Raw genomic sequence first — 16144 nt, 5'->3', positions numbered from 1 at the left:
TTTCAACAAACTTTAGGTGCGAGATTAACCACAATGCCGTTCGCTTCTAGGCAACAGGCAAACAAAAACAACTTCAAAGACCCGTAACGTCACGGACTAACTCAATCAAATTTAAATTACTTTCGGACGCTCAACTCGCAGCACTGACTTACACTCCTCGTAAAATTTTAAGGTAAGTTGAAACAAGCACAGTATTTTACTGCAAACGAAAACTATGAAATAACCCACTGGCAATGCATTTGAAAAATGAATGGTCGTCACGGTTCTGTTTTGCAGAACACTGTTCAGTCGTCTGAACTTTTCCCGGAAGTAAAGTAGATCTGTTTATATTGCCAACGTTGACCTCAGAAAACTAGTCGTTGACTCAACGTTTATAAAAGACACATAACAGTACACATTTACCTGGTATGTATTGGCCTTCACGCGGTCTTTGTTTATGATTAATTTTATGAGAGTCCCCTGCGCGCGAGTAATATTCAATTCAAAGATGAATAGAACGTTTCTATCGTTGGTAACCGTCAACCGAATCATTCACTAAATGAATTTTTCGGTTACTACATTGAATCACTACACATAGATGTTTTATTAGAAATTGGCATGTTTCTAGATATCCGAACAAAGTTTATTCCATACGTATGAACCCACTGAACTCAATCGCGTTCAGCTATCCATGCATTTTTGGGTGTTTTCATTGCTGTTTAGGCACGGATTTCACATCTTCAAATAAAGGCATTATAAATCAATCATATTCAAACCGACATTTGGTTGTCATTTTCAGCAGGACAGCAGAAATAATTTTGCTTCTTTCAATTTCTTGTTTACCAGCAAATACACACGCGCAATACACCATCACCATGAGTGCAGCTGCTGTTTCACCGCAACCAAAAGCAATGAGTCGACCAAAACACTGGTCAGATGAAGTGGAAGAAGCGTACAGATTTCAAATAGCTGGATACAGAGACGAACACGAATACACAGCTTTCACAGGCAAAGCAGTAAGTTTCACAGTCCATCTGCTTGTGTTTTGGTAGTCTATCAATAGTATCATTTCATTCACCATGATCATACCACCTTCAAAAAAATGTCAAAACATGGTCAGGCAGAAGTTCAATAAATTTCATGATAAATGACATCATTGGTACTGCTATCGAAAACATTCTAGTGAATTTTAATTATGCATGAATGACAGTACTGTGTGAAATTTACTAGACAAAAGTAGGGCTGTATGCTAATGACATTGTTCTCTCACAAACATGCAAAAATAAATATTTGTCCCCATTTAGATTACACTTTCGGAACTTAGGTATGCAAGAACAACGACGATGCAATTTACTATGTGACTTCAAGTGTTACTGTACAATGCTAAAAGACATGTTTACTACACAGAGTACTGTACAATGCTAAAAGACATGTTTACTATACCATGACTACTCAGAGTACAAGCTCCAACAACCGCCACACATGCAACATTGACATAATTTGTCCACCTGTCAAGTAGCAGTGTTACACACACGTGCAGTTATATTTAGTTACAAGCCAGTAACCACTGTTGGATAATTTTCATGTCAGTCTACATCCAACAGGAAATACCTTTACAGTTGAAAACAAACCTTGTCTGATTGCCTTTTCTTCTCGTTTTGATTGAGATGTCTTGTAACTTCAAATTACTTTTTTTTTCAGGCTGACCGTTGGCCACACAATGGATACGTCAAGAAACTTCAAAGGCGAGACGGGTATTTCTACTACTACAACAAAAAGCGCGAATGCGAAGATAAAGATGTACATAAAATCAAAATCTATAGCTACTGAGACACTGCCAATGAAGAGACATTCCTATCTATTTTATATTCTATTTTATGTTCAATAATTTTTGTGGTGCTTATTTTTGTGTTGTGAATATCAGATTAGATACTGCTTCAACGGCAAACCCAACACCTTTTACTCTGCGTATTCTTCTTTGAGGGAAAAAAAAAGATACATCCAACTGCCCAGCTTCAAAGTGAAGATTATGTGTTGAAAACTGGTCAACTCAAATCCAGCAGCAACAGGTTTATTGTAAAACCCAACCCTGCCGGTGTTCGTTAAAGGTTGTTTGTTACTCAAAATCAAGCTTCGAAAGAAAAAAATTGGTGACCAAGTCACTGGAAATATTTACTTTGGTTTGACTTTAGTAGGCAGACATCATCTTTTTTGAGTTAAACCAGTGATTTCAGTTACTGTACAAACAAAGTTTGTATGAGTTCCACTTATTTATGAAGGTTTGCTGTGACCCAATATTCAAATGTTTGATGACCGTGGTAGAGACATGTAACTCTTTTTTACATACACACCATACCATTAAAAACATTTTATGTGCACCTAAACAAAGGTTTGTTGTGTCTCGTTTTAATGACCTGTAGACATTACATTGTAAAACCTCACAAGTATGAAGCTCTTTCTAAAACGGCAAACACTGATTTGGATGCAGACAACCCAACTTTGGTATCAGGGAATTGTAAAGTAGGACCAATTTTTGGAGATCGTGCCACTGAAAATGAGGCAGTGCTTTTTGAAAATATGCCTAAGCAAAGTTTGTTGGAAGATGAGTCACTGCTTTCAAAATCTGGCCATCTTGGGTAACAATATGAATCCTTTTGCTTTGACTTGTACTTTTGTAAATCCAGGGATGATGTAGGTGAGAAAATGTATGACACACATGTACATGCAGCTAAACTTGCAAAACCTGTCGTAGCAACATGAAATGGTTGTGTTGAAAACTCCTAGTGATAACTGGCACAATTTGTTTTTATCAAGCTACTTTTCAAGTATTATTGGCGGCATATGCTAGAGTCATAAATATTTATATACATCTGAAAACAAAGTTGTGCTTGTAAACTTCGCAACACAGCGTAACCCCCTTACATTTTCAAAAGGAACTGCATGCATTTGGCTGGACATGGGAGGTATTCAAATATTTCAGTATTGAAGGTAATTGTAACTGTAATGAAATTGCTGAGCTACCTTACACCTCTCGCACTTCTAAACTGACAAGCCATTTAATATGTAATGAAATTTTTCCCTCATTTTGACAGAAATAATAAAAGATTATAAAACCTTTTAAAAAAGATATCCCATATCGTGTTATAAAAACAGAAGTGGACACAAGATCAAGCAAGCAAAGCTTTTTAACTATGCATGTAAGAGTCATCTAATAATGTTGAATGTATAGTAGCAACAATTGTAAGTTGCTTTACACTGAGTGTACCGATTTCTAAAGCTTGTGACTTTTTTGTGACCATGATTAAACTTAATTGCTTTCTTGCTATGTCACTAAACAGAAAGGGTTGGCTATTTCGTGGATTTGCTACAAGGAGACCGTGGCTAATTTACGGATAATTCAGTCCACATTTATTTATAACACTGCACATAAAAATTTTTTTAATCAAGACGATGTTTGCTCAGGTAATGCAACAGCATGTCACCAGTGAGGGCGCACGTCAACACACCTGACCTCAGAGACAAGAGCTGCCATCCGGTTTTGTAGTGTAATTGCAAATGTTGATGTTGTGATCGTACACATATCTAAATCACACCGATTTAGGGTCGTCTGTTATCTCGATATTTACACTTCCTACCTTTCGCGACATCGTAGACCTCACAAGTTTCTGCACAGGGAAGATCGATGGAAATTTGGTTCGATAAATACCATTCATCCGTCAAGGCCAAGTGAGTGCTGTGCATGCAGCGTACCGTCTCGTCTGCATTTCGATGATTGGGACGTAGGTAGCGTTTTCGTCATACCTTTTCGCTGATTAACTATATTGAATGATCTATTCATCGGTGAACGTTTCTACGCTCTAGACGAAAGCGGCTGCTGATAGAGGTAAGTTTTTGCAAAAGAAGTGGGACTGCCCGTGTGCCCACTGTATTAAAAATAAAAGTCATCGGGGATAGAAGTACTAGTACGATTTTCGGTGTTGAAAACTACCACGGCCGAGCCGAGCGAGTTCATCGGCCGAGAAGGAAAGATCAGATCAGTGGCTTCACGGACAGGTCAATTGCCACGGCTTAGGAAGCCAGCTGGAGATGTACGGTAAAGGAAATCCATCCGACCCTTTCGAGATAAATATTCCCTGAGCATATCCGCGCTTTTGTTCTGTTTTACCATACTAGCTTCACAGTGGACTGATTTGGTCCTCCACACTCCACATCATAATCACACACACATCAATGACACTTTTTTTAATCCATGGAGGGAGAATCTTCTACTTCCACCAATGCTTAGACGTCATCGTCACTCCCGTTTTGCATTGGATGTATTATTCTATGTACTCACAGTATTGTTGTTTTGTTTTTTTGGTGGGGCAGTGGATGCGGTGGACTGACTTTGTGCTGGTCTCATTTCATTTTATTACTTACATTTATGCCACCATGGACTTAAAAAATGGGCTTTGCTCATCAAGAAATCTTGCTCATATTGCCGTCCCTTAAATTAAACACTTTCTGCAAATTCTAGGCCAACATGGTAACAAAAAAAAATTTTGACGGAAAGAACATCAGCTATGTATGTATGGGTTGACTTATGTTGTTGCAGGTGAATCATATCAACGACATCCTGGTGAGATCATTCAATCAAGGTCAAACTTCACCTTATCAAGTTCACATTTTGGAACGTTTACCCTGATATTGTATGTATTCGTCAAAAGTGAAATATATCAGTCTGCTGTCTAGTAATGCAGACTACAGCTATAATCAAATGAAAGTAGAAAGTTAAACAGGAAAATTGACACCAGAATATGACAAACAATCTACAAACAAGAGGAGTAAATGAGTGACTGTGCAGATAATCACTACCAAGGGTATAGTCAGATTAGATATGAAGTGAGCCCCAGCACAAATCAGCCAATTTGATTTTCAATGTAATGACAAATGAAACAGGTAGAATGAAAATTATCCTTGAAAGAGTAACAGTTTACACACACTGCAACTTTGACAGTGGTAAAAAAGGACGGAATAATTCACTGCCCTTAAAAATACAATTGAATACAAAAACAATGTATACTGCACTTTAAAATATTCAAAAATATAACCATACTTTGTTGAGTATAACAAATTCACTTTATTTGTAAAAGCTTTTTTCCCCAGAAAAATTATCTTTATGTGAAGCTGACTGTCCAAAGTGAAGACCACTGCAAAGAAAATATGCTGTCATATAATTAAAACCATGGAATGCTGATTTAATTAAAACTTAATTATCTATTTAATTATGTGTTATATATGCAGAGCATTGTCATCTTAAAAAGTAGAGCATATTTTCTGGTAATTAGTATTTTACATGCCGCAGATAATTTCACATACCTGCTTAATTTACGATAATCTAAAATGGTCTTTTTATATTGTGCATATCATATTATGCCAGTATGACATGCATTGAAGGAGACATTGAATATGTCACCAATTTTAAATGAATATGTCCATCAGAACTTTGTGAAATTTTTTGGTGAATTAATCCATAAATGACAAATGTGAAAAATAATTTTCTGTTAATTTCAAAACTGATACCGGTAGCTTTGGAATTTTGTAAATGAGTTCAAAGACAGTTCCTGGCTACCTTTCGGTGCAAAATTGACAAGATTTTCAAGGGATGTGTCATTTACATTTTAAATTTTCATGTTGTTTTTGGCACAGGTATGTGGCAGGGGTGTTGATATTCGCTATCTCACAACATAATGAAGTGTAGGACGACACAATCAGACAGAATCCCAGGTGAATATTGACATAATATGGTCATATTGTAGATAAGCAGATGTGATGGGTGTAGAACCTGTACTGGGATGTGCACATTTGCATACATGTCTACATACATATATGTACATGTGTGAAGCTCATCTGTGTGTCTAATACACATCTACATGTATTTGTATGTGTGTTTACATGTGTGCATACATATGTGGGTGTGATGTATCCATGTCTCTGCGCATTTGTCACCTTGCAATGTGAAGAGATAGACTATAATGTATTTAGTAAAGATACATGTAGCACCAAGGAAAGTTACATAAGAAGCAAGATTAATCTCATCTTCATCAAATCTTTAATGACTTTACCATGGACTGTCTTTTTCTTTGCTGCTCTAGAGCCATGCAAGTAAGTGAAATCTAGATTCCTCAAAGGCATGGACTCGCAGAACAACGGCGATGGTGCTGGCTATGCTAGTGGAGGAGGCAGTGACTCAGATGGGGCCAAGCCGCCAACCAAACGGGCAAAAGGAAGGTCTCGCGTGTGGGAGAAGGTGGCCTGGCTGACGAGAAGAGGAAGAGCCAGCCGCTACAGTCAGTCTTCAGAAAACGCAGCCATGGGTGACGAGGCGTGTGCCGCTGCACTCCCCGAGTGCATGGAAGTCGATCAAGATCTGCCATCGACAGCTTCCAATTTTTCCCCAGCTATGTCCAGGCCTCTGTCCGAGTGCAGTTCGTCGAGCGAAGGTGACCTCATGGCGAACCCGCTGTGCGAACCCTGCTACCCCAACAGCGAGGTGGATTCCAAGAGCTGCATCAGGCCGAGCCTCATCAGAGCCATGTTCAGACAGCTTGAGCCCATGTCGTACAATCGTAAAAACCCCAAATTTGCGAGGACATGTCCAAAATCTGCCAGTCGTGGCACGGACGGCGAGGACAGCTCTCCCGGAGAGAGAGATTCATCATGCATATCAAGTTCATCAGGTTCACCCAGCACTAGTAAAAAACACAATGACGATTCGGCGAACGGGGACAGCTGCCACTGCCCAGCGTGCTGTTCCTGTCGACTAGGAGAGCCCAGTCCAAGCGGCCACAACAGCTGGCCACGTAAAAAGACTTGCCCTCTCAGGGCATCTCTTGATCTGTCCAACTCCAACCTCCTCAGCATGAAAGGAAGAAACCTAGTAAGCAGATGCACCAGTGCTTGTCAAGACACCATCCTGGACAACAAAGACGGGAGGATTCCTAGGGAGTTTGATATCCCTAGAACACGCCTGAGCCTTCCCTCAGCTCTGTCTCACGTGCACTGCGATTGTAACGGTCACTGCTTGCATGGCAGATACCTCTCTTTATGTAAGAAGATGCTGGGAGAGGCCAGCCAGAGACGGATTTGCAAGCATTCTAAAGCACATGACGGCGTTGATGGACCCACATTCAAGCATAGAATGGAGGTAGGTCACTATTTCCCCAGCTCTTTTCCAAGGACAGACAATGTATCGTTTGAGAATCATGGCTGTGTCTGTGAAAGTGTTCCCGTGTGCACTGCTGAATAATAATTTTGTTCAAAATTCAGCCATACAGTGTGGAAAATTCATTTTCAATGTTGATGATCACTGAGATGTGGTACTGTCTTTATTGTACAATTTACAAAGATAACACGCACTGTGTTTATCAGTTGCCCCTGTCCACACTCAAATGAGTATGCAAAACAAGACCCATCTCCTAATGCATTGAGTGCTTGCCCCAAGCAAACAGGTCGGTGTTTCCATTGGATGTTACTCATGTTGCTAACAATACCTGCATTATCTGCCATGCCTGCAGGTGCTGATGGAATGGTTTGGTGAGTTTGATGACCAACAGAAGAATATCATGTTAAAAAAACTTTTGGTAAGCATTAAATGCTCTGACCCCCCTGGCAATGCAGAGCAATTGGGATCTTAGTCACTGCCATGTGGGAAGGGGTTCGTGCATGAAAGGTCAACAGGCTGTTCTGTGCTTTTGCTCAAGTGCCTTTCTCCATTCTTTTTGTTGATTTACTCAGATTAAAGTGATTTTGAAAATTCAGGAGAGTTTGCTGAAAATTGTGAAGATGCTGTGTTTGTATTGATTGACTGTGTAACCTTATGAATGGACCAAAAGATCTTACATAACTGTCATAAACAAATGAACAATACTGTGCATTCCCCTTTCTCTCTGTCCAATGCTTGTACTCGGTTACTTCAGGGATCGTCATCCTCCTAATATCCATTTCTTCTTCTTCTTCGCAAACAGAGTCAATGTCAGCTACCCCAAATGCATTTACTGTCAGTTGCTATGGAGACGCAGCTTCACAAGTCCTGTCCCCACAACTGTCAAGACCTGTTGTCATGGCTACCAACTCAGTTGTCTTTCTACATTTTGTCCTTTTTAGACCCAGGTAGGTTTCTGTTAATACAGATCTGTCTGCCTGAGGCTTTGTCCTATTGTGTGAAATGTGGGCTTGAACTTTGAAAAAAAAATGCAGTAGTACTGAATGATTTTAATGCCATTGATTTGGTGACATGCCTTATCATTAAATTACAATGATTTTAAGATTTTTTGGCCAAGCTGCTGTAATTAGTTGTTCTTACAATTACTATTTGATATGCACTACACTTGAATTAACAAAATATAAAGGAGCATCCAAGTGTCCTCAGCCTCTTTCTCCTAGCCTGCATCATCCACGTTTAGATTGCTGTTGTTACATTTAATATGGTCTTAGACAGGATATTTTCTCATATTGAGTCTCACCATGCCATTTCAAGGCTGTTAAATTTATACAGTAATTATGCCAGCATGATGCATGTAGCTTTATTTAGGGGTATTCCACAGAGTGCCGTGATGTAGGTGACTTCTAGTGTCAAGTCATCAGGCAGTTTATTCCAAATCATCATCATAGATCATCAGTGTATCTTGTAGAGAAGATTAATCTTTGTTAAAGCATAATGGAATTGAACTTTGGCAATCAATATACGCTACCAGTACAATGAGTCACAGAGGCATTTCAAAACCAAGACCATCTCTCACGGATTAGTATGAGACTGGTCACTTGGTAGTTGATGATTAAGGTACTCTCTTCCACGTCTTTTCCATGCTAAGATGATCGTTTACTGCATAACCGAAAGCAGATCACCATCTGTCTTGCCCGTTGAATTCAAATGTCAATATCCATGTCACAGAGGTCACGTTGGTGATTGCCAGACCCTCGTCTCCACTGCATTCTCAGTAGTGTCAAGTCTCACCACTGATCAGCTGACTCGATCTTGTCCATTTTCAGTGAGTTTATGTCACTGCTCTCAAGTCAGTAGAAGCTGGAATGAATTGGCCAATGAACCTTCGATATGGCGTCTGTTTTGTAAACTGCCCAAGTATCAGCTGTCCAGGGCTGGGGAGCAAAAACAGATGATCAACCACATGTCTCCGTACATTCATGTAAGTGCAAAGTTATTTGCCTTGGTATCTTAGATGTTTATAGATTTTTCATCGCTATAAACATGCGAGTGTGCAAGTATGAAAATGAAACAGTGAAGCTTTGAGACTTGTTCAGATTTCAGGGTTCAACATTTTTTTGTCCCAGTTAGTACTGTAGGTGGAAAATTGTCATTACTAGACAGCTAGGGAAGTGGAGGGCTTCATAGTGAGTGTGTCCATTTGTGGATTTGAAAAACTTTACTGGGATACAAGCTGGCCCAAATTAGTGAATAGCTGGTGAGTTTGTTTGGTGTCCATCTTGAAATGAACACACTGGATGTAGGATCATAAACTTTGAATATAAGCGTTAATGTCATCAACCCAGTGATAGCCATGATCCATTGTCTTGCACACAGTGTTAGCTGTAATTGATATGTATTTTATATTTCAGTGGAAGCAAGTGTTTGCAGAGAGGTACAGACTGCGCCGTAATTGGCTGAACGGCTATTGCACTGTGAGAACATTTGAAGGCCATACCCAAGGCATATCCTGTGTCCAATTTGATGACACTAGAATCGTCAGTGGATCCTCAGATAAAACGATTAAGGTAATTTGAATTAACCCGACAAGGTCCTATTTTCTGGTAGCTTCTGAATCAGTCATCCATATCAGCCTCTTGGTCTGAGAGGGAGTTAATGCATTACCATACTTTCCTTGGGTAGATTAATGAACACATTTCTTTGAAAAAAAGGATTTGGAAAATTTGAAAATATATACAGGGATCTTCATCCAAACAACCTTATCATGGACAATTTCACAATCTGAACAGTAGTACATCTAGCATCGATGGTCAGTAATAATCATCGTTATATTTCTGTTAAATGCGCCCTGGAAGAGGTCAAACAATTTTTCACACCTGGAAACAACTGAAGATGCTGTGGAATGAGTCAACCCTGATTGTGATAGTTTTTGTTACAGGTGTGGAACATCCGCACCAACACTCCATGGTCAGTACTAACTTTGGTTGGTCACTCTGGCACTGTGCGCTGTCTGCATTTAGAAGGTAACAGATTAGTGAGTGGATCAACTGATGCAAATATAAAGGTAAGAGACAAATTGTTGTTGTTAACCCAACATACGGCGTCCCAATGCCCTCCCAATCAAGCATTACATTTAAGTACAGTGTTTGATAATTGAAATATTGTCATGATAGCTATGTAGGCATATTTGCTTCCGGCGTTATCATTTGCAGGACAGGACTTGAAATACCCACATACATGCAGCACTGTGCATGTAAAATAGTACCTTGGTACTTGCCGGACCAATCTGCACACTGTGCATATTGAAAATAATGCAGCATTTTCAAATTTTACATAGAGTATTTCATAGACAGTACTGCCCAAGTTTATTTCAAATCAACCTAAATTGACTGACTAAAAGCATGAGGTGACATGTCATCCCCAGTGAAGATTCTTATGAAACTAGATGGCATGCCTGTTCTAAAAGTAATACATGTATTACCCCATATTTCATGGGCCATATTTTATGAATCCAAAAAGAAGACCCTGCATGGGATTATGGGAAGAATGACTTGGACTATCCTTTCGATAAATTACTGGTGTAACTCTGTCAGTGTACAGATACTTAGAATCTGGTACATGCAGATGAATAAATCTGACATGCTCAGTGCATGTTGGCAAAACAATCAATTTTTGCCATTATGGAAAGACTGTGCCAGAAGATGCCATGATATCGACAAACTTAACATGATTACATCATTTATTTTTCATGGCAGGATCTGTTACCATTTTAAGATTGATTGATTCATTTTGGTTGGTTTGTTTTGAAGGTGTGGGATTTGTCCATGCAGAGTAGCTGGTCCAGCATCGCTTGCAGGGTCACCATGGTAGGCCACACAGACACAGTCAGGTGTCTTCAAGTCGACGATGAGAAAGTCGTCAGTGGCTCCTATGACAAGACGCTGAAAATCTGGGACATCAGAACAGGACGCTGTAGAACCACACTCAGGTGAGATTCAATGTTTGCAGCTGCATAGAGTGAAAGATGTTTGTGTCTTCCTACCTAATGATGAGACTGTTTGTTTCAAAATATCATCGTTCAACTCTTTATGTGTCATTACCTTAGTGTTGATGTAAACTTTAATGGCACCCCTACATTTCAATAACATGATGTCTGTCAGACCATCATTAACTCAGTCAGCAGCCTCTTGGTGACACTATTCAAGCACCATAGTAAAATTTCAGTTGCGAAAAAGTGTGGGCCAGGATGAGAGTAAAAATTGGCAGTGATGCATAAAAATATGAAACAAAATTTAAAGGGGCTAGTACAGTAACTATTACCTTGGATGATCTTTTCTGTGTGTTGTTTTTATGTCAACTGCAAGTTCTTGTTCTATTCACCAAAGCATGGTGAAACTCCCAATATTTAGCCTGTCAACACAGCATCTCTACGTGTAAAATGCATCGTTATTGTTTATATTTGAATTTTTGTCCAGACCAGAATTCACTTGTCAACAATAACATTGTCAGTTTACACATGTACAGGCGGAGTTGTCAAGCTGAACACTGAGTACAGCAAGATGCCTTGAAGAATAGAACAAGAAACTGTAGTGTACATTAAAACAAAAACTGAAAAAAAAATCATCAAATGATACAGCTACTGGCTCTTTAACCCCTTCACCACCATGGTTCCACCCAAACCCATTGTTATCAATGGTGATCTTGGACCTGTACACAGGGAACGGGGGGTGAAAGGGTTAAAGATTGTGGTGACACTGCCAGTGTAGTTACAATTCCTTCACTAGACTATGAAAACTCGATTGTGCTAATCACGGAAATCCTCGGACATAAACTGTGGTTAATTTAACCAAATGAGCTTGTTTGCAGCTGTCTGATTTCATTGCCATGAGATCTTAATCTATTTATTCACTTTTCAGAGGCCACACTTCGGCAGTTCTGTGCCTGCAGTTTGATGACGACAAGATTGTGTCTGGTAGCTGTGACAAAACCATAAAGGTGAGTCCCACTTCTCATTGTTAATTATGCCTCTGATTGGGGAACAGTGACTGCAGCATTTCTGAAATAGAAACAGAGAGACACAGTTACTGAGTTAGTCGAAAAATGATGTTTTTTCATTGACAGATTATTGTAGTGATAACAAAGAATGCTGTATCTCTCTGCAGATATGGAACCTGTCACTTGGCACCTGTCTGATGACACTGGAGGGACACCAAGACGCTGTGACGTGCTTGCAGTTTGATGCCAAGAAGATCATCAGCGGCTCCCTGGACAGCAACATCAAGTTCTGGGACATCAATACGGGAGAATGTACAAGTACCTTAGACTGGGCTAATTCAGAGGGACATACTGGTGTTGTCAGGTGAGCAGAGATAACAAACATTTTTGTTTCGCAATGGTTTCCAGGAAAATTATGTTTATCTTGTTATACTGCAGGAAGTCACTCAATGTTTATTGATATATTCAGTTCTTCTAATTATCAGTTGATAGACTCAAAATTTGAAAAAAAAACTTTTTGTAAGGGAACAAATATCCTCACCATTACTGGTTTTCAATAGTCAATGGGAAATGGTGAAGACATTCGCGGTCGTTTGCGATGCTAAAAGTGACACCAATCACCGGTACAGCAATTTTCTGTCACACTTTACTGTGTGAATTTCTGTAATCACTTGTATGAAGACAATCTGATATTAATTGACTGTTGATAGATGTGCTGTTTGTCCTTTGGACCATGCATGAGTAATTTTTAATGGGTCATTTGGGGGTTGTTGTCTGCTGATACACCGTTCATGCAATTCAAGGATATCGGACACGTTGTTTTGCTTTGTGAATGTGTGAAACCCTTGTTGCACCTCATGTATATATATCCTTTTGCTGTAGAGACAACATCGAACCATTCCTGCTGTATGATGTAATAAATATTTTGTATAGTGCAATTCAGCATTGAATTGAAATTGTATGTAATGTCAATCATCAGCACTGTAACTTAAGGCAGGTTTGCTGGTTGCATTTATTACATTGACACTGGACAGTCGATGGTTTATTTTTGACCAACCTCAACATATTCCCTTGTGGCATTAAAGGGGCAGGTTTTTTCAGCTTAATCTGAAAGCAAATTGCTTAATTACTCACAACTTTCAAGGCAGACGAAAGGACTGACACCATATGAACAGTCAATGTCAGTGAACAGTAATGGGAGAACCAGGTATTGAAGCCTGCTGCTTTGTGCTGAACAGTGTATTTGACAGCCATTATCTTGTGGGCTAGCGACCAATCGCCTTACTGCTTACATATACTTAACATACATCACCATGGTAATAAGGGAGTTAGTTTAGCTATCCTTACTGTGATTGGTCAAAAAATCTTTCTAACAGCAAGTAAAGACGTTATTGCTCCTGTTGATGAATGGATTAGCAAACTAACTTAAAATCAGAGAACACAGGTATTTTCAAATCTTCCGCTGTAGGGCATCTCCATAATACTGATAAAAATGTAATATAGTTTTTAACTTCTCACTTACTGATTTTCCCATCCGTTTTCCTTTGTTCTTGCTTCTCCTCTCTTCCTGAAGATGTTTGCAAGCTGACAGTTGGAGAATAGTCAGTGCTGCCGATGACAAAACTCTGAAAGTCTGGAATCTGGAGACAGGGGAGAGACTGGTCACCTTGCGACACCACACCGATGGCGTCACGTGCTTGCAGTTCAACGACAGCATGATAGTGTCTGGGTCATACGATAAAACCGTGAAACTGTGGGACTTTACCTCGATATGAAGAGTCCAGGAGCAGACTGGAGATGGCATTGTTCAGTTTTTGGTTTCATTCCTAAGTGAAAAAAAAAACATGATGCTACTTTGTGCTGTTATATCGATTGTTGCTGTTTTTATTGTAATGTATTGTACTGATTATCTTTGATTTGTTGAGAAGAAAAAAAAAATCGTGTCTGAAGTTTGTAAATTTACTTACTTTATAACAAAAGATTTATGAAAAGATTTATAAGATGGAAAGCTATTTGAAAAAGTTCAATGTTTAATGTACATTTATCATAAGTGAAGTTTGTCACGGTCTGTATCGAGATTTCTGTTATTTGAATTCTCAGTGTGTGTACACAAAGGAAGTAGCATTCTGTGATATGAATTTGTTCAAGTTGCTGTCATATGTCCAATTTAAGGTTTTGTGCCTTGTTTTACCATTAATGTGGATTTTACTGGACAGATTGTTTGTTGGGTTTTAATGTGTGCCATTTTGGAAAACACAGCCAAGAAGAGACATAACAAGACACAAGATTACACTCGGTGACTTTGAAGAAAGAGAAAAATTTTGTGTGAAATTTTTGTGGTAAATCGTCCTTCCAACATCAGTGCTTGAAATATTTTGACTCATGACATGGCTACCAATCAAGTGTTGGTTTTGTTTTGAGAGTAACTTTTACACAGTGTTGTGTATTGAACAATGCTTGATGCTGGTTGGACTCGGATAAAATCTGAAATGCCATTTTGTTTTCATAAATATTAAGTTTACACCAAAAATCAAACAAATTTCACTTTGATTGAACTTTAAGGCCGATGTTCCCTCAGGTTTCACGTTTTTATGAGTTCAAGGTAGTAGAGCAGTAAATTTTGATACTATTTTATGTCCAAAAAAATCAAGTACATTTTCTCACTCTTCTCCCTGAAGACTATTGAAGTACAAATTACAGTTATTTAGTCCTACAAACACGACACACTGTGTCCAATTTGGGATATTATTTATTGAGAAATGAATTCAGTTTTAAGCATTGAATTGGAAATTACACACATATTCACTGTGTGTAGGCAGGTACAACGCTGGGCATTTCTGGCTGGTTTACATGAATTAGGGAGCAGTGTGAGAAGCTGTTTCACAAACAGGATAAAAGTCACAGTGCCATAAATGATTGAAGCAATCAAACAAGAGCTGACCTGTGTGCCAGTTGCATCAACATAGAATGTCCAAATTAGCATATAGCTATACCACTGTGAAACTAACAAAGTGAAGGTCAAACTTCGTTAGGTTCATAGTCAAGGTCATTGGACCAAACTCCAATGTCATGTGATCCCCATTTTTTCGCTTCAAAACAAACCAAAACTGCTTTAAGGAGGATACCCATTTATCCATTTATTTCATACAAATCGCAGGATTTTTGTTTGTCTTTGCATTTCCACTGCCAACAGTTTCCAAAACAACAGGGAAATGTCTTATGGATACCTTCCTTTTTGACCAGTAAGCAACATTATGGAGTATTGTGTGTATGTGTACCAGAACATTGACATGTGTAAATTGAAATATTTCTGTGGAATAGGGTGAGCAAACGTTCAGATGTCATTTTGACACACAGACAGCAAAAGTTTTCAGGACATGCAAGGTAAAAAAACTTCCAGATATTAAATCTTGGGAGTTGTGGATATTTGTAAATTTTGTTCAGTTCTTGTGCGTGAAATAAAACTTTGTTTTGTGTGTCAACTCCTGATGCCTTTTGTGATGCATTTCTTGAACTCAATGTGTGCTTGACATTGCTCAGGAGTGGTTCGAAATTCCTCAAAGACAAGCAATGATGTGATGTGATGTATTCATTTGTCATACTTTTGGAGGTGCAGTATTTGACATCAGGTTGCATTGACCTCTCAATATGGCCCTCTTAATCGGAAATGTGTACAGTGATAAGCTTGTGGAGATTGAGATATCATTTTCTATTCTCCCTCACCTTTAATGCAACATTTGATCTGTCTCTGTCTTCTTTTGCAAGAGCTAGCAAAGGTATGTATGTTATATCAGGGTCCCTCCAAAAAAGGGACCGTTGTTATATATGTGAAAGGGAGTGTATGTACATTTTTATCTGTCAGGCACATTTTACTCTCCATTAAATCCATAGATGCAATCTGGCCAGGCCACACACTGTGTAATGCGTCATGTGAATGAGACTGACAAAAAATTAAGGGTGAATCAA

The 16144-nt window shown here is 39.0% G+C and overlaps 2 protein-coding genes across 3 annotated transcripts; both read left to right on the top strand.

Annotated features, from left to right (window-relative positions):
* The first annotated feature begins 4 nt into the window (after positions 1–4).
* On the top strand, positions 5–2367 carry LOC139134862 (meiosis expressed gene 1 protein homolog). Its single transcript, XM_070701931.1, has 3 exons — positions 5–172; positions 826–995; positions 1681–2367. The coding sequence occupies exons 2-3, from the start codon at positions 855–857 to the stop codon at positions 1807–1809; spliced, it is 270 nt and encodes an 89-aa protein (XP_070558032.1). The 5' UTR covers positions 5–172; positions 826–854; the 3' UTR covers positions 1810–2367.
* Positions 2368–3478: 1111 nt separating this feature from the next.
* LOC139134861 (F-box/WD repeat-containing protein 7-like) lies at positions 3479–15667 on the top strand. Of its 2 annotated transcripts, XM_070701928.1 has the most exons (12): positions 3479–3862; positions 5668–5745; positions 6114–7165; positions 7536–7601; positions 7986–8130; positions 9010–9164; positions 9595–9750; positions 10122–10247; positions 10993–11171; positions 12100–12178; positions 12346–12542; positions 13752–15667. In XM_070701928.1, the coding sequence occupies exons 3-12, from the start codon at positions 6152–6154 to the stop codon at positions 13951–13953; spliced, it is 2319 nt and encodes a 772-aa protein (XP_070558029.1). In that variant the 5' UTR covers positions 3479–3862; positions 5668–5745; positions 6114–6151; the 3' UTR covers positions 13954–15667. The 2 variants fall into 2 exon arrangements, with proteins under 2 accessions (XP_070558029.1, XP_070558030.1); XM_070701929.1 differs by lacking the exon at positions 5668–5745 and having other exon boundaries at positions 3497–3862.
* The last annotated feature ends 477 nt before the right edge of the window (positions 15668–16144 follow it).

The sequence above is a fragment of the Ptychodera flava genome, chromosome 6 (assembly GCF_041260155.1).
Source record: "Ptychodera flava strain L36383 chromosome 6, AS_Pfla_20210202, whole genome shotgun sequence".
Lineage (NCBI taxonomy): Eukaryota > Metazoa > Hemichordata > Enteropneusta > Ptychoderidae > Ptychodera > Ptychodera flava.
This window is presented reverse-complemented; position numbering and strand designations above follow the sequence as displayed.

Coding starts and splice junctions, on each gene's coding strand:
- LOC139134861 (XM_070701928.1), top strand. CDS start 6,152: ATGGACTCGCAGAACAACGGCGATGGTGCTGGCTATGCTAGTGGAGGA. Junction 7,166..7,535: donor CATTCAAGCATAGAATGGAG/GTAGGTCACTAT, acceptor CCATGCCTGCAG/GTGCTGATGGAATGGTTTGG. Junction 10,248..10,992: donor CAACTGATGCAAATATAAAG/GTAAGAGACAAA, acceptor TTTGTTTTGAAG/GTGTGGGATTTGTCCATGCA.
- LOC139134862 (XM_070701931.1), top strand. CDS start 855: ATGAGTGCAGCTGCTGTTTCACCGCAACCAAAAGCAATGAGTCGACCA. Junction 996..1,680: donor CAGCTTTCACAGGCAAAGCA/GTAAGTTTCACA, acceptor TTTTTTTTTCAG/GCTGACCGTTGGCCACACAA.